We start from the raw sequence: 24,411 nt of genomic DNA, 5'->3' as shown, positions 1-24,411 counted from the left end.
CTTTGTCTCTGGTAGCCTTTCTTGGGCATATGATTTTTTTAAAAAAAAATTTTTTTTTTCAACGTTTATTTATTTTTGGGACAGAGAGAGACAGAGCATGAACAGGGGAGGGGCAGAGAGAGAGGGAGACACAGAATCGGAAACAGGCTCCAGGCTCCGAGCCATCAGCCCAGAGCCTGACGCGGGGCTCGAACTCACGGACCGCGAGATCATGACCTGGCTGAAGTCGGACGCTTAACCGACTGCGCCACCCAGGCGCCCCAATTGGGCATATGATTTTAATAAATTTTAAGGAACGTTTTCACTGGCTTGTCTCAGAAGGTCAAGCAAGGTCAAAAAGATTATTGTTTTCTTCTAAAAGGTGTGTGATTTTGTATTTTACATTTAGGTGTATGATCCATTTTGAGTTATTACTTTTGTGTGTGTGTGTTGGGGGGCGGGGAAGAGTCAGGGGTGAAGTTAATTTTTTTCCCCAATCTGGATGGTCTCGTTGTTCTAATTGTTCCACTCTCCTTTCCTCACTGGTTGCCTTTGCAGCTTCTCAAAAATTAGTTGACCATATACATGTAGATCTATTTCTAACCTTTATATCCTAGTCCATTGATTTATATGCCCACTCCTTTGTTACTAGTACACTGTCTTAAATACTACAGTTTTATAGTAAGTGTTTAAACCAGGCAGTGATAGCCCTCCATATTTCTCTGTAATTGACTTGGCATTCAAGATTCTTTGCATGTTATTATAAGTTTTAGAATTGGCTTGTCAATATGTATCATAAAGACTGCTGAAATTATGATTGGAAGTTTGTTAAATCTATTAGGAAATTAGGGAGAATTGACTTCATAATAATATGAAGTCTTCAAAGCTATGAAGACTGTCTGTCTGTCCATTTTTTAGCTATATAATTTCTTTCAGAAATATTCTGTAGTTTTTTGTGATGCGATTGTTAGTTATTTTAAGTATTTTATATTTGGAGGCACTCGTGGATAAAATTGCTTTAATTTTTGTTTTCCAGTTGTATCCCGTTGAAACATAAAAAATACAATCTGTTCTCTTTATGTTAACTTTATTCCCTGTGACTTTGCTAAATTCACCCTATTAGTTCTACTAGCTAATTTGGAGATTCCTTAGGATTTTTATACATAAATGATGTGTCTTATAAAAAGATAAATGTACTTCCTTTTTTTCTGATTTTTATGCTTTTTGTTTCTTTCTCCTATATTATTACCATCAGTCGGACTTATAACACATTGTTGACTAGAAGTGGTGAGACTAGACAAGCTTGTCTTTTTCCTAATGTTAGCGAAAACACGTTCAGTATCTCACATTTGAGTGTGACGTTAGCAGTAGATTTTTCAAAGGTGCCTATTTCAGTCCTGACCGTCAATCCATACCAAGAATTCACAGATGCCACCAGGGAATTAAATAGTGATTTATTACCTGTTCATCTTTTCCTAACTGCCAGTGAAATCCTTATCTCACCTGGTTCTACCTCATCCTACACCAAAACAGAAGCCTTTGCATTTGTTTTAAAAGCTGCAAAGTATTCCCTAAATTATAGTTTCCTTCAACAGTGACTTAATAATTGACATGCAGTAGTTTGTTTCCCATTTGTATGTGTGAAAATGTATCCATAGAATGAATGATCAGATTCAAAGTATAAAAGCGTTTATAATTTAGAGTGAAGTAGGAAATCTTTTGAGAGTGTTTTGAGCAGAGGAATGATGGGATTTGATTTAAATCTTAAAGGTTCACTTTGGCTGCTCTGTTAAAAACAGGACTGTAAGAATAAAAGAAGGATAATTTGAAGGTTCTTTGCGGTAATTCAAACTTGAGGTCAAGTGGTTTGGAGATAGCAGTGGAAACTTGAGAAGCGGCTGGGTATATGTTGAGGGTGGAAGCAGCAGGATTTCCTGGTTAATTGCACGTGGTGTGTAGAAGAATGCGAAGGGTCCAAGATGGCTCCAAGAAGTTTGGTTTGAGTAGCTAGGGAATGGGAGTCCAGTGAGATCACCATGATTGCAAGAACTTACTGAAAGGGAAGACGTTATCGGAAGTGCAGCTTTAGATACATAGGAGTTTGGAATGTTGACATCCAAGTGGAAATGCTGAGTTAAGTAGTTGGATAAATGAATTTGGAGTTGCAAAAGACGTCCCGTGATGCACAGGTTCAATCTCTTTTGCCTGTCTTCTATAGCTATCATTTCCCCTAAAATTCTTTTCACATAATTCTATTTAATATTTTTTGCATTTCTATATTGTATTGTCTTTAGACTATTTCCTATAGTCTCCTTTGTGCTTCTTGTAATTATTAGCTTTTATTTAGAAATGTCTTTATTGTTTCTTTCTTTCCTCAGTTCCTTTATCTCCTAATTTTCCTCTATTGTCTGGCTGTTTCTTCCATGGCTTCTTATGTTTCTTCTTTGCTTATTTCTTTCGCCGTTGGCAAAATTATTAGATTAATTTTTTTTTTGATTCCAAAAATAATTTTGCATTACAGGTTTTAGGTGCCCTATGGCAGAATGTTTTTGGTGAGTTACTTCATCTGTAAGGAAGTTCTGATGTCCTTTTTTGCCCTTTTTAAAAGAATTTTTCTTACAGTGGTGACGTTTTCCTTTTTTAACCATATTTTTATTTTTTTTTTACCATTCATTTATTTCTGAGAGACAGAGAGAGACAGAACATGAGCAGGGGAGGGGCAGAGAGAGAGAGAGAGAGGGAGGGAGACAGAATTCGAAGCAGGCTCCAGGCTCCGAGCTGTCAGCACAGAGCCCGACGTGGGGCTCGAACCCAAGAGCTGTGAGATCATGACCTGAGCCTGGATGCCTAAGTGCCTCCATTTAACTGTGTTTTAAGGTCTTAAGTTGTCTTGGACCAGCTGTCAGCAGGAGGTTTTGGCTGGGGGCAGTTGCTTTCCAGGCTTCTTGACAGAGCTCTTTTAGCCTATCCTCCCTTGCTACAGTGAAAATATAGTGCCTGTGTGTACCCATGGCTCCTCTGCTTTTTAGGATGCAATCTTTCACACTTGAGCTCTCACTGCCTTTCTTCAGTAGTGGCTGCTAGGGAAAGAGGTGACCCTTGTCTTCTCAGGTGTACTCTTCGCTTTTACAAGAAAGTGCTTTTGGGAGCCCACTCTCTGTGTTATCTTTTGCTACCTCCCTCAGTATCCGTGGGCTGTTTATCCTAGCCCATCTCATAGTGGTTCCAACTCTGTAGACTTCCTTCTCCTATCTCAGAGTGGGTGCTTCTGGGCTTTTCCATTGTCGAACCCCTTGCACATGGTCCTCGTCTTTCTCACGGTGCTGTGATAGCTTCTAAGAGCAGAGCGAAGAGTTCTACTGGTTTCAAGTGCCGTGGGTCATGCTTTTTGTAGTTAGCAGATTTTCTTCTTGTTGTCTAGCTCAATAATGTTGCTTGTGCACATATGTTTTTCTCCTTGTGGCTCTGTGTGCTTTCCAAGAAAGAGGTAGAACAATTCAGTAACACGTCGCTGTGACATCACCACCAGAATTGAAAGGCTGTGTGCTTCTTTAAAGAAATGTGTGTTTTTTTTCAAATAGGTCCATACTCTAAAGGCATGAACGTGTATACAATGAAAGGTTTTCGTCTCATCTCTGTCCTCTAACTGCTTACTTTCTCTTCCAACAAGAATGTTTCCATTCTCTTGTATCACTTTCAGAGATATTCTGTGAGTGAAAACATAAAACGAAACGAATTAGGGATGTTTGCTTCTGAAAAGATGGGGTAGTTGTGCTTTCCCCCATTCCTCCCACTAAGTACAGCTAAATATGAATTAAACATTATATATAAAACAAACATGAGATGATTTTGCAAGGTGGAGAGAGGAGGGCTGATAGGCTAGCGACCTAGGAACCGGATCTGATGAACAATATGGTAGTGAATTTCCTTGATTTTTTTTTTTTCTGCTTCATGTATCTGGATTGGGCTCTAGAAACGCCAGCAACCTAGAGATGCCAGTGGCCACAGGCAAGTAAGTAAGCCCCAAGAAAAGCCGACTCTCTCTAGGTAAAGGTCCAAAAAAGGAGCAGCGTAGCAAGATAGAAAAATTTTAGGCTGTAACTGCTCCAGGCAAACACCACAGGGAAAAAAAAACATGGTGTCACCACAGTCAGCAAGTGCCAAGTGGAAAGGCTACCCCTGACTCCTAGCCAGGGTGAAATGAAGTAAAACTCGTCCCCTCCTAGCAATGGTAGTGGCAAAAGAGACCTAGAGGAGGATCTTGACTTTCCATACTGCTCAGCAATAATGAGGCCATCCCCACAACAGTGTTAATGGAGACCACACCTAGAGCATGGACTGTACCACCACTGAGGAATAACAAGCAGTCCCTCTCCTACTCACTGAGGTGGTGACCCATGAACCTTAGAGGGTGAGCCAGGATTTCCACCACCATTCAGCAATAAAGAGGCTGCTCTTCAAACACCTCACCTCCAGGCCAGTGGTGTCATGTGAGAGCAGTAATGAAAAACCCCTTCTTCTCCCAGCCAGAGGGATATAAGAAGAACCTAGAAGGGAGACTTAACTTTCACCCCCACTCAGCAGTCATAAGGAGTTCTTCTCTCCCCATGCTGAGTGATGAACCTAAATTTCCATCCCCCTACCTGGCAACAATGAGGTAGCATCCCCTTTCCCATATCAGAATAATGCCAAAGGAAGCCTGGAAAAATGTAACAGTTAAATAAAATGCAGTGTCATAACATTATATCCAAAATGTTCAGATTTTAGTAGAAAATCACTCCTCATACCAAGAACCAGGAGGATTTCAACTTGAATAAGAAGAGACAATCAACCGATGACACAGATATTAGAATGATCTGACAAGGATTTTAAGACAGCTATAATAAAAATGCTTCAACAAGCAATTATAAGCATGCTGGAAACAAATGAAAAAAAAAACAAAGTCTTAGGAAAAAACAGAGAGTCTCTGCGAAGAAATAGTACATATCAAGAGGAAACATGGAAATTTTAGAACTGAAAAATACAATAACTAAAAAAGAAAAAAATAACTTAGTGGATGAGTGCAATGGCACAATGGAGAAGAGTGAAAAGAATCAGTGAACTTCAACATAGGTCAATAAAAGTTACCCGATATGAAAATCAAAGAGAAGAAAGATTGAAAGCAAATGAGCAGAACTTCAGGGACTGTAAAAGACCTAATATTTATGTCATCAGAGTCCTAGAAAGGAGAAAGAGGGTGGAGCTGAAAAAGTATTTGTAGAAAGTAGAACTGAAAACTTCCCAAGTGTGGTAACAGACATAAACCTACAGATTTGAAAAGCCAAGCTAATCCCAAACAGGATAAACCCAAGGAAATCCATAGCAAAGCAAATGAAAGTCAAACTTCTGAAAACTAAAGACAGAGATAATTTTTAAAAGCAGCAAAAGACAAATGGAACCTTATTATGGTAGGAAAAGAAACTGGAATGATAGATTCTTCATCAGAAACCATGTAGGCCAGGAGGAATAGCATACCGTTTTTCAAGGGCTCAAAGAAAAGAACTGTCTGCCTAGAGTCCTATCTCCAGGACAAATATTCTTTAGGAATTAAGGAGGAATCAAGGCATCCTCAGTTAAAGGAAAATTAAGAGAATCTGCTGCTAGAAGACTAGCCTAAACAAATGAGTAGAAGTAGTTCTTTAAACAGAAAAGGACCAATGAAAGAACGAATCTTGGACATCAGGAAGGAAGAAAGGACACAGTAAACAAAAGATGTGTACGTGCAACAGACTTCTCTTCTTGGGATTTCTAAATCATTATCGGTGCCTGAAGCAACAGTTATAACACTATTTGATATTGTCCTAGTTGTATGTAAGGGAACTACCTAAGAAAATTACATTACAAATGGGAGAGGGTAAGGGGACATAAAGAGAGATTTGCTTGAGTTGATAAAATGGCTACACTATGCAGCCACTGTGGAAGACAGTATGAAGGTTCCTCAAAAAGTTAAAAATAGAGCTACCCTATAATCCAGTAGTTGCACTACTGGGTATTTACCCTCCACATACAAAAACACTAATTCAAACGGATACATGCACCCCAGTATTTATTGCGGTATTTATTTACAATAGCCAAGATATGGGAGCCCAAGTGTCCATTAACAGATGAATGGATAAAGATGATACAATACACACACACACACACACACACACACGCACACACACGCACACATATACATACAGTGGAATATTATTCAGTATTTACCCTCCACATACAAAAACACTAATTCAAACGGATACATGCACCCCAGTATTTATTGCGGTATTTATTTACAATAGCCAAGATATGGGAGCCCAAGTGTCCATTAACAGATGAATGGATAAAGATGATACAATACACACACACACACACACACACACACACACGCACACACACGCACACATATACATACAGTGGAATATTATTCAGCCATAAAAAGAATGAAGTCTTGTCATTTGCAACAACATGGATGGAACTAAACAGTAAAATGCTAAACAAAATAAGTCAGGCAGACAAAGACAAATACCATGTGATTTCACTTAAATGTGGAATTTAAGGAACAACCAAACAAAAGAAAAAGAGCGACAAACCAAGAAATAGACTCTTAACTAGAGAGAACAAACTGATGGTTGCCAGAGGGGAGGCGGTGGAGGGATGGGTGAGATTGGTGATGGGGATTAAAGAGTACAGTTATCATGATGAGCATTGAGTAATGTATAGAATTGTTGAATCACTATATTGCACACCTGAAACTAATATAACACTGTATGTTAGCTATACTGAAATTAAAATTAAAAACTTTAAAAAGTGGCTATACTAACTGACTATAAGTTATATATATCTAATGTAATACCTAGAGTAATCACTAAAAAACTCTACACAAAAGGTCCACTTAAAAATAGTATAAATAAGTTAAAATGGAATTCTAAACAATGTTAAAATAACACACAGGAAAGGAGATAAAACAGAAAAGCAAAACCCAGGGAGAATAAACAGAAAAATAAAAATAAAATAGCAGAGACTTAAACCGTAATATATCAATAATTTAAGTTATAAATGGTACAAATACAATTATTGAAAGATAGACATTTGCAAAATGGATTTAAAAGTGATCCACCTCTATGACATATACTAGAAACTCACTTCAAGTATAATGAAATAGGCAGGTGAAAAACAAAAAACTATGGAAAAAGATACATTATGTAAGCATCAGTCAAAAGAAAGTAGGAGTGGCTATATTAATAGCAGAAAAAGTACCTTCAAAGCAAGTAAAATTACCAGAGACAGAGGGAGACATTATGAGATAATTTATGACCATTATAAAATGGTCAGAAGGAATTAGCAATTCTAAATTTGTACGCACCAAACAACAGAGCTGTAAATTATGTGAACCAAAAACCAGACCTGAAAGAAGAAACAGACAAATCCAGTTATAATTAGACATTTCGACAATGCTCTCTTAACAATGGGTAGAACAGCTAGGCAGAAAATCAGCTAGACTATAAAAGACCACCAACCCAACAGATCTAATGAATATGTGTAGAGCATTCTACCTAACAAAGCAGGTTATGTATTTTTTTCAAGTGCTCATGAGACATAGGACAAGATAGACTATATTCAGGTCCACAAAACCCCACAAAACTTAAAATGATTCAAATTGTACAATGTAGTCTCTGACTACAGTGGAATGAAACTAGAAATCAATAACAGATGACAGGAAACTCTGAACACTTGGAAACAAACAGCATATTTGTAAATAACCTATGAGTTGAAGGGAAATTCTTGAGCGAAATAAAAAATCATGCTGAATCGAAAGAAAATAAAAATGCAACCTATCAGAAGTTGGGGGCACAGCTAAAGAAGTGCTGAGAGGGAAATTATTATCACTAAATATTTTCATTATAAAAGCACATAAGTGTGAAATGAATAAAGCTTGTCTTTCAACCCCTTCCCCACGAAAGAGCAAAATAAACCCCAAGCAAGCAAAAGGAAGGAAATATTAAAGAGCAGAAATGAATGAAATTGAAATCAGGAAAAAAATAGAGAAAATCAGTGAAAGAAAGAGCCAATCCCTGACAAGATCAATTACTTTGAAAGACCTGCAAGAAAAAGAAGACACAAATTATTAATGTCAGGAATAGAATGGGGCATATCACTGCAGACATCAAATGGATGATAAGGGAACACCATAAGCAACCCTACACATAGAAATTTTGGCAACTTCGATGAAATGAACCAAGTTCCCCCCCAAAATGCAAACTACCACAACTATTCAGTATAAATTAGATAATTTAAATAGCCCTATATTACTTAGGAAATTGAGTTCATAATTTCAAAACTCCCTAAAAAGGAAATCTTAAGACCCAGATTGTTCTACTGGAAATTATGCCAAATGTTTAAGGAAGAGTTGACATCAATTTTATACAATCTCCTCCAAAAAGTAGAAAAGAAGGGATCATGTCCCAGTCTATTTTATGAAGCTAGGATTACCCTGATACCAAACCAGATAAAGACAGCACAAAAGAAGAAAGCTACAGATCAGTATTCCTTATGAATAAAGATGCAAAATCCTTAAAATACCGGCAAATAAAATCCAGCAATGTGTAAGTGAATTATATGACCTATGACCAAGTGAGGTCTATTCCAGGGGTTTAAGACGGGTACAATATTTGAAAATCAGTTAGTCCAAGCTCCCATATTAATAGGTAAGAGGAGAAAAAAAACCACATTAACATTAATTTGTACAGAAAAAGCATTTGACAAAATCCCACACCCATTCATGATTTTTAAAAACTCTCAGAAAGGTAGTAATAGGAGGAGCCTTCTTCAGCTCGATAAAGAATATCTACAAAAAATTTACAGCTAACAGCAATCTTAATGGTGAAAGAATTTCCATCTCTGATTGGAAAAAAAAGCAAGGAAGTCTACTGCCACCACTATTATTCCACATGGTACTGGAAGTTCCATAAGTGCAATAAAGCAAGAAAAATAAATAAGAGTCAGAGGGAAAGGAACAAATAAAACTGTCTCTGTTTGCACATGCTGTGGCTGTTTACTTAAAAAATCTGGAATTAACTGGTAAATCTAGCAAGGTCACAGGATACAAAGTCAACACAGAAAAATTAGTTGTATCGCTACATAGTAACAATGAACATGTACACATGGTAGTTAAAAATTCAGTGCAGTTGCTCAAAAAGAGAAATAGGTGTAAAAATTATGAAATGTGTATAGGACTTTATTCTGGAGACTACAAAACATTGATGAGAGAAATCAAAGACGTTAATGAAGAGACATACTGTGTTCACGTATTGCAGAAGTCGACATAGTAAAGATGCCAATTCTTCCTAGATTGATATACAGGTTTAATGCAAATCCTACCAAATTTCCTGTAAGGTGTGGACATAGACAAGATCATTTCAGAATTTATATGGAAAAACAAAAGAACTAGAATAGCTAAAATAATCTTAAAAAGAAGAAAAGAATGGGAAGAGTCATTCTCGATTTCAAGACTCATTACATAGCTACATTAATCAAGATTATGTGGGTGGAATGATAGATACACAGATTGATGAAACAAAATAGAGAACTCAGATGCGCTAAATGTTCAATTTAATTGCAAATGCAATTTAATGAAATAAAGATAGCCTTTTCAGCAAATAGCAGTGAAGCAATTAGACACCATTAAGCCAAAAACAAAAACAAAACAAAATGAACCTTGACCTAAGTCTTCCATCTATATAAAAATTAACTCAAACTAGATCATAGACTTCTATGTGAAACATAACACTATATGACTTTTAGAAAAGAGTGAGAATGTCTGGGGCCAAAAAACTAGTTCTTAGACTTGACACCGAGAGCACAATGTATAAAAACAAAAACTGATAAATTGGACCTCATCCAAATTAAAAGCTTTTGTTTGTGAAAGACCCTGTTAGGAGACTGAAAAGACAGGCTGTAGACTGAGAGAAAATATTTGTAAGCCACATATCCAACAAGGACTGCTATCTAGAATATATAAAGAACTCTCAACACTGAGCATTGAAAAAACCCCAACAAGTCAACTAAAGAAATGGCGAATGACATAGGAACAGGTTATTGAAGGGGATATGCAGATGGTAAATAAACACATGAAAAAACATTCAACATCATTAGACAATAAGGATATGCAAATGAAAACCACAATGAGGACCGCCTGGGTGGCTCAGTTGGTTGAGTGTCTGACTTGGGCTCGGGTCATAATCCCATGGTTCGGGAGTTTGAGCCCCACATCAGGCTCTACGCTGATAGCTCAGAGCCTGGGGCCTGCTTCAGATTTGTCTTCCTCTCTCTCTGCCCTTCCCCCGTTCATGTGTGCAGTATCTCTCTCTCAAAAATAAATAAATAAACAAATAAACATTAAAGCCACAATGAGCTATCACTACACACCTATAAGAATGGCTAAATAAAAAATAGTGACAACCTCAGATCCTAGTAAGGATACAGAGAAACTCACATATTGAAACTCATACAGATCACTCACATCTTGCTGGTGGAAATGTCAAATGATGCAACTACTCTGGAAAGCACTCTGGCAGTTCTTTCAACAATGAAGCATGCAGCTGCCATATGACCCAGCTATTTCACTTCTGGGCCCTTATCCTAGAGAAATGAAAACTTACCTTCGCACAAAAATCTGTGCATTAATGTTTATGGCAACTGTAATTGTAATAGTCCCAAACTGAAAAGAACACAAATGCCCTTCAACATGTTTAAAAAACACTGTAGTACATCCATACCGTGGAGTACTACTCAGAAATGTGAAGGAATGAATTATTTTATTTAAATATTTATATTTATTTTTGAGAGAGAGAGAGAGAGAGTGAGGGAGGGGCGGAGAAAGTGGAGGACAGAGGTTCCAAAGTGGGCTCTGTGCTGACAGCAGAGAGCCTGATGCAGAGCTCAAACTCATGAACTGTGAGATCATGACCTGAGTGGAAGTTGGACACTTAACTAACTGAGCCACCCAGGTGCCCCAAGGAAGGAAAGAATTATTGGCACTGCAACCTGGGTGGATCTCAAATGAATTCTGCCAAGTAAAAAAAAAAAAAATGTGATTCTCTTTGTATAACATTCTGGAAATTCAGTATTATAGAAATGAAGACCAGGTTAGCAATTGCCACGGGTTAAGGAAGAGGTGGGGGTGAGAGGGAAATGGAAGCGACTATAAAAGGGCAGCATGAGGCATCTTTGTGATGATGGAAACGCTCTGTACCTTGACTTCATCAATACGAGTGGCCACAATACCAATGTGATACCATACTGTAGTTTTGCAAGATGTTAACACTAGGCACAACAGAGTAATGGCTACGTGGGGTTGCTCTGTATTATTTCTTATAACTGTGCACTAGTCCGTAATTATCTCAAAATAAGAATTTTAATGAACCACCACACAAGGGCCATGTCTATGACATACTGTATGTGCTTGCCTTTGCTTCATAACACTCAGACATCATGCACAGAAGAACAAAAGCAAATCAAATAAGACCCAAAAAACCCTGTTAGCAAATTTATAACATCGCACATGATCATTTGCACGATACAGTTTTGCGATAAGTTACCTTAAATACCATGCATCAGCAGTTACCTCAGTTATTCAATGTGTTTGAACTCATCTGCTCTGCACTGTGGCCTGGGTACCTATATGTGTTACAGAGGCCACTTTCCTAATTGGAATTCTCATTTGAACAAAACTTTAACCAACAATGGAAATCCTTCATCTGCTTCTAAATATTGACTAACAAATAACTATAGATAAGGAATACTGGAAAGTAATGCAGATGTCCAGATCACCAGTGTAAGACAATGTGACTTCACTGTTAGGCGGCTTAACGGTTACAAGCCCACAGTTGCCTGATCGGGCCCAACAGTGTGTCAGAGGAATGATCTCATGCCATTTCAGGGCGGTCCTAGAAATGGTTGTAATATCGAAGTAGTGACAAGCATAATATTTCGAAATACTTACAGTAACAATGATGGGATGGATATGAAAGTATGGGTAATTGTCCTAAGAATGTATATGTTGCATGTGGTATTGTAAAGTCAGAGCCGCCACAGGAGGAAATGAGAAGGAGGGATTGGAAGGAAGAAGTGTATTATACTCACAGGTCCGAGAGTGTGGCCATTGGGTACCATGCAGGGCCACAGGGAAGAAAGAGTCAGGAGGCAGACATTAACAGCAAGAGAAAAGCCTGTGCCTGAGCCTTTGTTGGGGCTTCCTCAAGAAAGGCAAGCAGGGCAGGGAAAACAATTGAGGACTGGCTAGTTTGAATAATTCTTGCGGGCGTTGGGCCATACTGGTGGGGTCTACTTGCCTGGTACCTGGCCTTGGGATGATTTCGGGCAGGGGAAATACTGACTTGGTGTGTGAGGGTTAGATAAGGAAGTAGATGGTGATATAAACTCAAGATTGGTTATTTTGCATGTGAAAGGTATGCTCCCAGATGGCTGAGCCCTTTGCTCCCTGGAAGAATTGGCTAGCCCCCGGAGGACAATCTCTACCCAGTAGTGAAACTCCAATGCCAGAGCATCAAGAATAAGAAATATAGTTAATATAATTGGCCCTGTGATGAACGGATGCCAAAGAGACACAGAATATAAGAGAATATAGTTGGAACAGTGGTTTCTTTCGATGATAGAGTCACAGATAAGATTGGGGTTTGTTTGCCTGCATTCATCATCGAAAAAACTACTAAATTACAATTTGAAGTCAATGAAAATAATGATATATTTTTCTCCCGATAAAGTCACGGACTTCCCGAAATCAAACTCTGGGCTAGTGTTTGTAGGCTGCTGGTGATCTGATGGAGGGCAGGAGTGATGATGTGGGATGACAGGGTGCATAAACATGGAGTTAAAAGAAGGTAAGAGTGTGGAATCCATGACGCAAGTGAGCGAGTGCAGACATTCCACAGGAGCAGGACGTCCCCTCTGTCCTAATCCAAAGGGAAGCATGGAGAATGGATACAAATGTGTATCTTGGCAAGATCTGGTGGTGACAATTTGCGAGCGCCCTTACTTGATTACCTCCATTTTCCTCGTGAGCTACGAAGCCAGAACTCTCTCTGTGTGGCGTGGGTAGGGCAGGTATCCAAGGGAAATAGTAATTTTGGAAAGTGAGACAGTGAACACATTAGAGGACTTTTCAGGATCGCAGGACATTATTGCGTGACCACAGATTTAAGGTAAAACCAGTCAGCTGTTTTGTATGTTTTTCTTGAACAAAATTGAGCAGTAGATTGCTTGTGAGCCTACTGCTGTCTGGAAAACAAGGTTCAAACATCACTGTTGACATAATTTCTAATAATTATTTCTAGTTATTATTTCTTACTACAAGAAAGGAAGCTTCAAACAAATAACATGATCAAAAGGAAGGTTAAGTATCAGGACAGAATAAATCATGATTTATATAATTTATATTTGGCTGAATCTGCCAAAATGTATAATGTTACTATATATAAGCATAATAATTTGTGTCTTGTCTATAACTTCAGCACTGGGGTTCTTGTGTAACCCATGGCCCATAACTTATTTATTAGAAATGCTTCCTAATATCTGTATTTATGTGTTTTCTTCCAGTATGGACCAGTATTTACAGTCTTTGTTATGGGCACCCGAATGACCTTTGTTACTGAAGAAGAGGGAATTAATGTGTTTCTAAAATCCAAAGAAGTAAATTTTGAACTAGCAGTGCAAAAGCCCATCTATCGTACAGGTAAAGAATATTTTCAGATAGTTTGTTTGAATACAGCATTGGTCCAAGAGCAGCTTTGGGTAACAACCCCTCACTCCTCTACCGAGAATGATGACAGCCCTTATTTTATGCTCTAAAGTGGGAACATAAGATAGAAAGAACATCTGATGATTTTGGTAGTTGACAAACGAATTCTTGGCAGCCTCATTTCGGTCTTAACTAGATGTGTGTAAGAGACGAGGTTACCTCGCTGCTGTTTATTTGGAAAATATTCGGAATCTGTATCCTGTTACAGCTCCCACGATGTTCACTGGGACATGAACATCTGCTGCCGTGTATACAGTGTTCTTCAGGCTATAGCTCTTGGCTTGATCACATGTTGCTACTCTGCTCACTCAAAGTAGAATTCCACTGCTTAGTAAGCCCTTTACTATGGCATTTCCTGACACATTCCATAGGGCTATTAAGGTAAGTGGGGCTTGGCGTCATGTAATCGGTGGCCTTTTGTTCTCCATCCTCAGAGACTGCTGGATTGTACTTGTCAGCATGCTTCTGGTGTGACCGTCCACTTTATTTCTTCCCAGGCTGCAAACGTGTGGTGCTGAAGCCATTTGTCCTCCCAAGAATGCAGAGCGATTGCATTTTTGTGCCTGATTCTTCTTTTCCTTGGTTTCTTTTTCTTTTCTTTTCTGGGTTTTTTTTTGTTTTTTTTTTTTTTTGCTTCTTTCTTAGTTTTTCTCTTCATGTAGCCTCTCATGCATTTCTTTTTTTTTTTTTTTTTTTTTTTAAATTTTTTTTTTCAACGTTTATTTATTTTGGGGACAGAGAGAGACAGAGCATGAACGGGGGGGGGGGGGGGGAGGGCAGAGAGAGAGGGAGACACAGAATTGGAAACAGGCTCCAGGCTCTGAGCCATCAGCCCAGAGCCCGACGCGGGGCTCGAACTCACGGACCGCGAGATCGTGACCTGGCTGAAGTCGGACGCTTAACCGACTGCGCCACCCAGGCGCCCCGCCTCTCATGCATTTCTTACCATTAAAACAGAACGGTTTTAAAAGCTGTGAGTGACCGATAGCATGATGATCATTTCTTTTTGCTTGCATGAAAATTACAACATGTTGGCCAAATTCTTTGACGATTTAGTGCTTCTTAATATTTAAACTGGAAGTCCAGAGGCACCTGGGTGGCTCATTTGGTTAAGCGTCCGACTTCGGCTCAGGTCATGATCTCACGGTTCACGGTTCAGGCCCCACGTAGAGCTCCACACGGTGCAGATCCTGCTTGGGATTCTCTCTCTCTCCCTCTCCCTCCGAGCCCCTCCCCCACTCATGCTGTCTCATCTCTCTCTCTCTCTCTCTCTCTCTCTCTCTCTCTCAGAATAAATACACTTAAAAAAGTTAAATAAATAAACTATGGAATTCCAGATCAAAGAATAGAAATATTCTGAAGGCTCTTGATCTGTATCTTCATATATCCCTCCAGAAAAATATGCCAACCTCTCATGTGTTAGGGCTGCATAGAAGTGGCCAAGTTTTTTCACCTCTGCCTCCACTGGGGACTTTCATGTTTAAATATTTCTATTTAATAGACAAAATATGTTAATATAAGTACTCTTGAGCCAGCTTCCTTTGCCTCTCGTGCATTCTCCTGCTACAGAGATGTATGCTCAGGAGATCTAAACATTATTTTTAATGAACTTGTATAAAATGTAACCTACCCATAATAGGCTGATGAAATATAAAACCAAACATTATTTTTTTGCAAAAGTTACTTTGCCGACAATAAAAGAGGATTAAAGAAAAATATGTAAGACTAGTGAGTTTAAAAATTCATACTCTTACTGGCCAAACTCAAGCAAGGAGTGTGTGTGTATCATGGAAGGATCATGAACAAACACTAATGCAAAGGAACAAGAGCTACTCGTGGGATTAGGAAAGGCCTCCTGGCGGAAGTGATATTCAGTAAAACACTTGAAGGAGAAAGAGAAGTTGGCAGGATAAATGTGTGGCTTATAGTTGTGGGTGTGTGGGAATGGGGTGAGGCTGGTCAAGTAAAGAGTTTTGAGCAGATAGTACATCTCATAAAAATGATGGGAAATATAAATCTTAGAATACACTGTACCTGGAATACAAATCTCAGGAGGGGGGGCAGGAAGGGGCTGGAAATGTCACGGGAAAACTAGAAAGGTAGTAGAATGCCTTGTAAACTTTGTTAAGGATAGGAAGCCAACAAAAGCCTAACATGGAAATAAGTGGTGCCTGGGTGGCTCAGTCGGTTAAGGGTCCCACTTCGGCTCAGGTTGTGATCTCACCTCAGTTTCTGAGTTGGAGCCCTGTGTTGGGCTCTGTGCTGACAGCTTGGAGCCTAGAGCCTCCTTCAGATTCTGTGTCTCCCTCTCTCTCTGCCCCTCCCCCACTCATGCTCTGTCTTTCTCTCTCTCTCTCAAAAATAAACATCAAAACTTTTTTTTTTTAAATAAATAAAGATAAAAATAAAACCACTACATTTATGTTTCCCAGAGGTCCTCCGAATCACCCACTTGTAGATCACCCCTTAGAGTGAATCTTCCTACAGACTTTTACTGACTCACAGGATAGGTTGAATCTTCACCTGCTCTTATTTGTGGGAGGCGATTTTATGTAAGGGGAGGACTTTGGATCTAGTCCCTCCTGACCAAGTAATAGTAGATGTAGGTTGACTATTTGCTTCAAGGAGTCATTGCTTCTTTTGAAAATAGTTTTCTCTGTTTATAGCATCGATTCCAAAAAATACTTTTTTAACACTGCATGAAAAACTTAATGTCATGATCAAAGGGAAAATAGGGAATGTGAACCTATATCAATTCACTGGACAACTGACTGAGGAACTACATGAGCAACTGGAGAAATTAGGCACTCATGGGACAATGGAGCTGAGCAACTTCGTAAGGTAAATAGTTGCATTAGTAGGGGTTAATCTTGTAGGGTTTTTGCATGTGTGTCTTTTTTTGGGGGGGGAGGATAAAAAAATCTGCAGCCAGTGCATTGAACGTAAAAAATTATCTGGTGGATTAATGAAGTCTAAGTAGGTAATTATGAGATTATATTAATCTTTTCAATTCTAATTAACAGGTAGTTTTTAGTTAGCACACCAATTTTAAGGTGAGCAAATAAGCCCATACAATCATTTTAAAACATTTATAGTAATTTCTCTTTAGTGATGCCATGTCACATAGAACACATCCACCTAGAGGGGATGCTGATAGGTAAGACAGGGAAGGGCAGTGGAGGAAGCCAAATGGCCTCAGCTGTGTTCTGAAGCTTTCTGGCAAAGGTCAGGGCTGGGCATGGGGAGCCATGAGAAAAATTCCCAGCATGCATAAGGAGATTTGGTAAATTGAAGTTACCACGTCGGCCATTTTTCCATCTCACTGGGATGCCGAGGGCAGGATTCAATAGTTCAGATTCATAATAAAAGAACAGCGTTTAATATTTTGTTAGAGGTCCAACAAGAGAGAGAGAGGAAAACAAACCAAAAAACAAAATAAGCAGCCATCCAAACTTGTAGCATGTCCAGTACCTACAACAAAACAAAGCAAATTCTTGGATGTCTTTAAAACTTTGGGGGAAGCGGATCCTGAAAAACTAGTGAAGAAGGGATGGTAAATAAAAATGAAACAGTACTTGGTGTCACTAGTCTAAGTCGTATTAATAATCTTTGATTTTTTTTCACTTAAGTATGCCACAGTAATCATTTTATTTACTTATGGCAAAACTTAATGACGATAGGTACTATATTTCAGTACGCAGTGGTTCAGATCTGTGGGATCCTGTGAGAGCTTAGGAAATTTGGTAACTAGTGTTGCCCTGAGTCTTTGGTTATTTTTTGCTGCTCTCTAAAATCATGGGCTGTATCTTAGTTATTGGTATTACTTGCTAAGTAAGTGCTTGTTGAAATTACATTGAGTCAATTTATTTCTGGTGTATCATCTCACATTTGTCAAGATCTAACAATGCTTGCTTAGAAAGCATTTTAAAATCTTCAGAGAAATAAACCAAAATTTCAGTTACCCCTAAGTTATCTTGACCACAGTGAGCAAATATTAAAACCTTTTAAGAGTAACACTTTCCCAAAAGAATCTGTGACACATTATTATCTACCCCTAATATATATCTATTAAAGTAACGCCCTTTTTTTTGTATCCTGTATCTGTCTTCTTTGGTCATTGGGTCTGACTTTTTATGTGTTTTTATCTTTGTAGGCATCTGCTTTATCCGGTTTCAGTGAATATACTCTTCCAAAAAGGCTTGTTCCCCACAAATGAGAGAAAAATCAGGGAGTTCCATCAGCATTTTCAAGCTTACGACGAAGGTTTCGAGTACGGGTCCCAGATGCCAGAGTGTCTCCTAAGGTAGAGAGATTTTCCCTATAATTAATTAACCAACCAAGCTCCTCCCAGAAATACATACCTGTCTCATTTTCCTCTTCTGAGTAGGGAGAGCAGCATCCAAGTGGAAGACACAAAAGCTACTTCTCATGATCAGATTTTGTTTGTGGTTTGTGTTTAAATTATTGGAGGAACTGAAGAAGAGAGAGATGCATTCTTTCCTTTTTTTTTTTTTTAATTTTGAGGAGCAGAAATGAGACGGGAGAGAGGGAAAGCAAGAGAGAGAGTGTCAGCATGAAATGAAGAATTTCTCTCATTTACTGCTTATTATTATCACAGTCGTGGCTGTAGTTTGGAACCATGCTAAATCACCAAGTATCATCGATCATAGACGTTGTTGTTTTTAGTCTCTCTGAGGCAAAAGGAGACATGGTCAAATGTATTTCTCATGGTTGGCTCCCATGGATTGAATGCAAAATAACACATGAATTCTTAAATGCCTTAGCAGCTGGTCTGCAGTAGTGGCTGGTCAGATAATTATTAAAAAGATCGTAGCCGGTTTGTTTCACCCGGCTTAAGCCAGTCCTCGGTCCCTGTGCAAGTTTTTCATCCTTCAGCAACTGACAACAGCCCGAGTAAAAGTAGGGCAAGCAGGTCATACTCTTTTTTTTTGTATTCGATGCCAATCCTGTAAGAATGCAAACATTTATTCGCGCAAAAAAAAAATCACTAAAAATGTGGCTGCCTTGCCTCCTCGATTTTTCTTGTGGACTAATAAGTCTGAAGGAAGACCTCGCATGAAATTCTGGCAAAACTGAAGACGAAGCTTGGAGAAATAATTCCATAGATATTCCCCCTTTCGCGCCGTGACCGGTTATTCCTGAAGTGCTTTCCCATTAACTTACGCACCTACTTTTTCCTCACCCAGTCACTGGTCGAAATCCAAAAAGTGGCTTTTAGCACTCTTTGAGAAAAACATTCCCGATATAAAAACATACAGATCTGCGAAAGATAATTCCGTGGTAAGTATCCCTTAGTTGTTTTTTTTTTTTCTAAAATATGTGGGATGAAAGCAGTCATAAGCTATGGTTTTTAAAAGATGTTTTGCTAAAAACTCATAAGATTGTTCAGGTGACATGTTTGTGTCAAGTACCGTGTTGGATGTTTACGTACATTAATCTGTGGCTACATCCTCACAACAATGAGGTAGGTATTATTGGTCTTCTACATAAAGAAAAAAACTGAGGCTACGGCAACAACATATAACAAGATGGTCAAGGTTTTACTGATTTATGTATCCTACAGTTTGTGTCAGCAATGGTAGGTAGGAATTATGGTGCGTCAGGCAAGGAGAAGAAAGCTCCATAGACTTTGTTCTTCATGCCACTACCACTGATTGTTTCTCTCTTCAAACGCAAGGATGTGGTAAGGTATAATTTGAAAAGCAATGCCCTGGGAGCCACTGTCCTAAGGGTCCTAGACCTGTGGTTCTTCAGGTGTGGTCCCTAGACCAATGGTACCAACATCGCCTTGGGACCACTCAATCGGAAACTCTGGGGTGGAGCCCACCAGTCTGTGCTTTGATGGGCCTTCCAGGTGGTTCTTACACTTGCGTAATGAAAGGAAGAAAGGTTCTCAGCCCTGTCTGCTCATCAGAATCTCTGGGAACCTTTGAAAACTATCTGATTCTCCAGACTTCCCCTACCCTCCACTGCCCAGAGACTGGGATTCACTGAGTCTGAGCTCGGGCTCAACTTCGGTCTCCAGTCACATGACCTTGGGCGTGGCACCTTGCCTCTTGGCCTCAGTTTCTTCACCTGCCTCATAGAATGTGGGGCTTAAATGAGTTAATATTTGTGAAGCAATTAGAGAGTAGTGAGGACCACATCAGAGCTTACACCATGTGATTATCATTAAAAATCAGATCTTTTTTTTTAAATATGAAATTTATTGTCAAATTGGTTTCCATACAGCACCCAGTGCTCATCCCAAAATGTGCCCTCCTCAATACCCATCACCCACCCACCCATATATGTAGATATATATATTAGGGGTAGATAACACCCATCACCCACCCACCCATATATATAGATATATATATTAGGGGTAGATAACAATGTGCCACAGATTCCCTCCCACCCCCCATCAACCCTCAGTTTGTTCTCAGTTTTTATGATTCTCTTATGCTTTGGCTCTCTCCCTCTCTAGCCTCTTAAAAATCAGATCTTTTAGTATTTACAGATGATACCAAACATCTCTGTTTGCTTGCTTTTATGTTATGATAGCAAGTGTTATCACAAGCAACTCTGCTTAACACTGGAGAGGAAGGTCGCTTTAGAAAAATAGGGATGTGTAAATGCTTAGGTATCTCCCTCCTAAATAAAGAGAACAGAAAGCTACTCTGGAATGCCCTTTATTGATAAATGATGTTGCAGCTAAGGATTCTATTTTATAAACAGACCCAGACAAATACATTTTTTGTTTGCGTAATTTTCCAGGATTGAGGGGAAAAGCCCCATGTGTGTAAAAGATTCATCCAGATAGATCTGCAATTTGTGGGTCTGGAAACAGGGTTTTTAATGCCACAGTTAAACTCTCCACTGACAATACTTCTAGAGTAACATTTCTCATTCCTATTCTGAAGAAAGGAGGCACTTTTTTTTAACGTTTATTCATTTTGGGGACAGAGAGAGACAGAGCATGAATGGGGGAAGGTCAGAGAGAGAGGGAGACACAGAATCGGAAGCAGGCTCCAGGCTCTGAGCCATCAGCCCAGAGCCCGACGCGGGGCTTGAACTCACGGCCCGGGAGATCATGACCTGAGCCGAAGTCGGACGCCCAACGGACTGAGCCACCCAGGCGCCCCGAAAGGAGGCATTTTTAATCATAGGTACTCCAACTTGCTATTTGAATAGAGACACATTTTGAACTTTGCTGAAGATAGTCCAACATTTAAGACTTTAGGACAGAGGCACCTGGGTGGCGCAGTCGGTTAAGTGTCTGACTTCGGCTCAGGTCATGATCCCATGGTTCTGGGGTTCAAGCCCCACATCAGTCTCTGTGCTGACAGATCAGAGCCTGGAGCCTGCTTCGGATTCTGTGTCTCCCTCTCTCTCTGCCCCTTCCCTGCTCGCGCTTTCTCTCTTTCTCTAAAAAAAATTAATAAACACTTAAAAAGTTTTTTTAAAAGACTGGGAGAGAACTCAGTTTGAACATTCATGAGAAGTTTTCATTTTTTTGTGTATCATTTCTGTTTCTTCCAACAGTGTTCACACTGAGCTTGTGTTTTGTACCCAGTTTTTTTTTTTAATGTGGGCTAAGAAGAAAATGAAAGATTCTGTTGTCTTCTACTGTATAAGTAGATTTCAGTGGCCTAGTTAAGCAGAAGACTGGAAGAAGTTTTTGTTTTTTTAAAATATTACACACACATTTCATCACATTATAAACATCAAACGTGGTGATTTCTCTCTTGTTATTCTCGATGTATATTAAACTAGTATTTTCATTTAAAATTAAGACTGCACCTACAGAATAGCATATCCAGAGAATGAAATCCATCTATAGGATTTTTCATGAGGTACAAACTTTGTGTTGCAACAGTTTACGTTGTATGATAAAACCTAGGATTTTCAATTTTGCTAATCCATTGTCACAAAAACAGTAACAATGAGACATCGGCAGCATTTCTGTGGTGCTTACTCGGTGCTAGGTGTAGTGTTACACATTCCACAAGTTCATGACTCATTTTTCACAATCGCTATAATACCTAGAAAACTGGGGATTATTAAAACCAGGAAGCTGAGGATTAGGGTGGTTAATCACTTTTGAAACATTACATGCCTTTGTAAGTAACAGCAATAGTCTCCCACCATGTATTTTCTTTGATAGTGATTTAACAGTTATTTCTCGTATCATAAGACCCGAAGCAAAACTGCTAACGTTAAAATGCAGTTCTCTTAATCCCTAATCCATGAGAGTTGTGGGTTGTATCTCTCATGGGGCAGTATAGCGTAGTAGCTAAGAGTGTGGGCTCCAGAGCCAGGACCTGGCTCAAAGGGTATGAATCCCAGCTCAATCATTGACACGCTGCCTGTCCCTGGCAAAGTTCCCTAACTTAATTGTGCTTCAGTTTCCTCAAATGTAAAACAGTGAAGATAATGGTATCTACTTCTTGGAATCGTGGTGGGGATTGAATGGTTAAATACTTGTAAAGCCCATAAAACAGAACTCGCCTTAGCAGACAATGACTAGGCATTAGCTACCATCATTTCTGTAACCTAAACCTGAGTTATTGAAGGCTCCAAGTGCATGAGCAGCTCAATGAAAATGGTACAGTGTCTGAATTTCTTCCCCCTGATGGGAAATGGCCACTGATAAAGGGGTGTTCAGGAAACCTCCCAGTGAAGAAAACATGCTCAGGGAATTTGTGTGGTGGCCCGAGAGCAACTGTAGGTGGTCTTGGATGGGGCTCTGAGCTTAGTTGGCACCATTCCAGTCAAATATCAGTTCTCTTCATGTTGCGGTATTTATAATATATACTGGCTTGACGATACTTTCTTCATGGTGTATAGGCTGAGAATCTTCGTGGAAAATGGGGAAAGGATTTTTTCTTGAATTCTTCAGAGATCTGTGTTTCTGTGTTGCTGGCATTTCCCTAAAAGCAGAGGTTTATTATTTTTTTATTTTATTTTTTATTTTTTAAAATTTATATCCAAATTAGTTAGCATCTAGTGCAACAGTGATTTCAGGAGTAGATTCCTTAGTGCCCCTGACCCATTTAGCCCATCCCCTCTCCCACAGCCCCTCCCATAACCCTCAGTTTGTTCTCCCTATTTATGAGTCTCTTCTGTTTTGTCCCCCTCCCTGTTTTTACATTATTTTTGTCTCCCTTCCCTTATGTTCCTCTGTTTTGTCTCTTAAAGTCCTCATATGAGTGAAGTCATATGATTTTTGTCTTTCTCTGACTGACTAATTTCACTTAACATCATACCCTCCAGTTCCACCCATGTAGTTGCAAATGGCAAGATTTCATTCTTTTTGATTGCCGAGTAATACTCCATTGTATATATATACCATATCTTTATCCATTCATCCACCGATGGACATTTGGGCTTTTTCCATTCTTTGGCTATTGTTCATAGTGCTGCTATAAACATGGGGTTGCTTGTGTCCCTTCAAAACAGCACACCTGTATCCCATGGTTAACTGCTTAGTAGTGTGATTGCTGGGTCATAGGGTAGTTCTATTTTTAGTTTTTTAAGGAACCTCTGTACTGTTTTCCAGAGTGGCTGCACCAGCTTGCATTCCCACCAACAAAAAGCAGAGGTTTATTTTTAAAAAATTGTCAAAATGCTATTATGTACTAAGTTTTGTTTTAGGCACTTTATAGGTAGTAACTGATTTAATTCTCACAACAATCCTATGAGGTAGATACCATGTTATGGCCATTTTATTGATGAGCTTAAAGCAACTTGTCCAAGGTTACCTAGGTCTTGAGTAACTAAACCAGGTTCTGGTTACACATAAGGATCTTGGAAGTTGCAACTCCATCCTAACAACAAGTAGCAGGTGGAATGGACCACTGTTGGAATTATCAGATTGAGACTTTGAAACAACTGGGGTCCATGCAGAAAATAGACTGAATGCCAGAACAGATGGACAATGTAGGCAGAGAGATGGCAATCCTTAGAATGAACCAAAATTAAATGCTAGGTATAATAAACACTATAGCAGAAATGAAGAATGCCTTTGATGGACTTATTTGTAGGCTGGCAGAGCTGAGAAAAGAATCTCTGAGCTAGAGGATGTATCAGTTGAATCCCCAAAAACTGAAAATCAAAGGGAACAAACACTGAAAAAAAAATACAGCAGAACATCCAAAGACTGTGGAAATGTGGGACAACTACAAAAGACATAGTATACATATAATGGGAATACCAAAAGGAGAAAAAAAAAAAGGGAGAAAGGAACAGAAGACATATTTGACAATGATAATGACAGAATTTTCCCCCATTTAATGTCAGACACCAAATCATAGATCCAGGAAGCTCAGAGAACATCAATCATGTAAACACCAAAAACTACACCTCAGCATATTACTTTTAAATTACAGAAAACCAAAGATAAAAAATCCCAAAAGAAGCCAGAAGGAAAAACTCCATATCTCCAGGGGAACAAAGATGAGAATTACATCTGACCTCTCCTTAGAAACCATGCAAGCAAAAAAAGAGTAGAGTGAAGTATTAAAAGAGTCGAGTGAGAAAAAAAGCACCCCCAGTCTGGAATTCTATACCCTGTGAAATTATCCTTTAAAAGTGAA

The 24,411-nt window shown here is 39.1% G+C and overlaps 1 protein-coding gene across 3 annotated transcripts in view; it reads left to right on the top strand.

Annotated features, from left to right (window-relative positions):
- LOC125166328 (24-hydroxycholesterol 7-alpha-hydroxylase) overlaps nt 1-24,411 on the top strand; it is a 95,189-nt gene that overhangs the window by 1,377 nt on the left and 69,401 nt on the right. For all 3 annotated transcript variants that reach the window (XM_047860206.1, XM_047860207.1, XM_047860205.1), the window contains 4 exons: nt 13,612-13,747; nt 16,480-16,654; nt 17,967-18,116; nt 19,021-19,114. In XM_047860206.1, coding sequence (XP_047716162.1) covers nt 13,639-13,747; nt 16,480-16,654; nt 17,967-18,116; nt 19,021-19,114 — 528 coding nt within the window. In that variant the 5' untranslated portion in view covers nt 13,612-13,638. The remainder of the gene's footprint in view (nt 1-13,611; nt 13,748-16,479; nt 16,655-17,966; nt 18,117-19,020; nt 19,115-24,411) is intronic.

Source organism: Prionailurus viverrinus, chromosome B2, assembly GCF_022837055.1.
Source record: "Prionailurus viverrinus isolate Anna chromosome B2, UM_Priviv_1.0, whole genome shotgun sequence".
NCBI lineage: Eukaryota > Metazoa > Chordata > Mammalia > Carnivora > Felidae > Prionailurus > Prionailurus viverrinus.
This window is presented reverse-complemented; position numbering and strand designations above follow the sequence as displayed.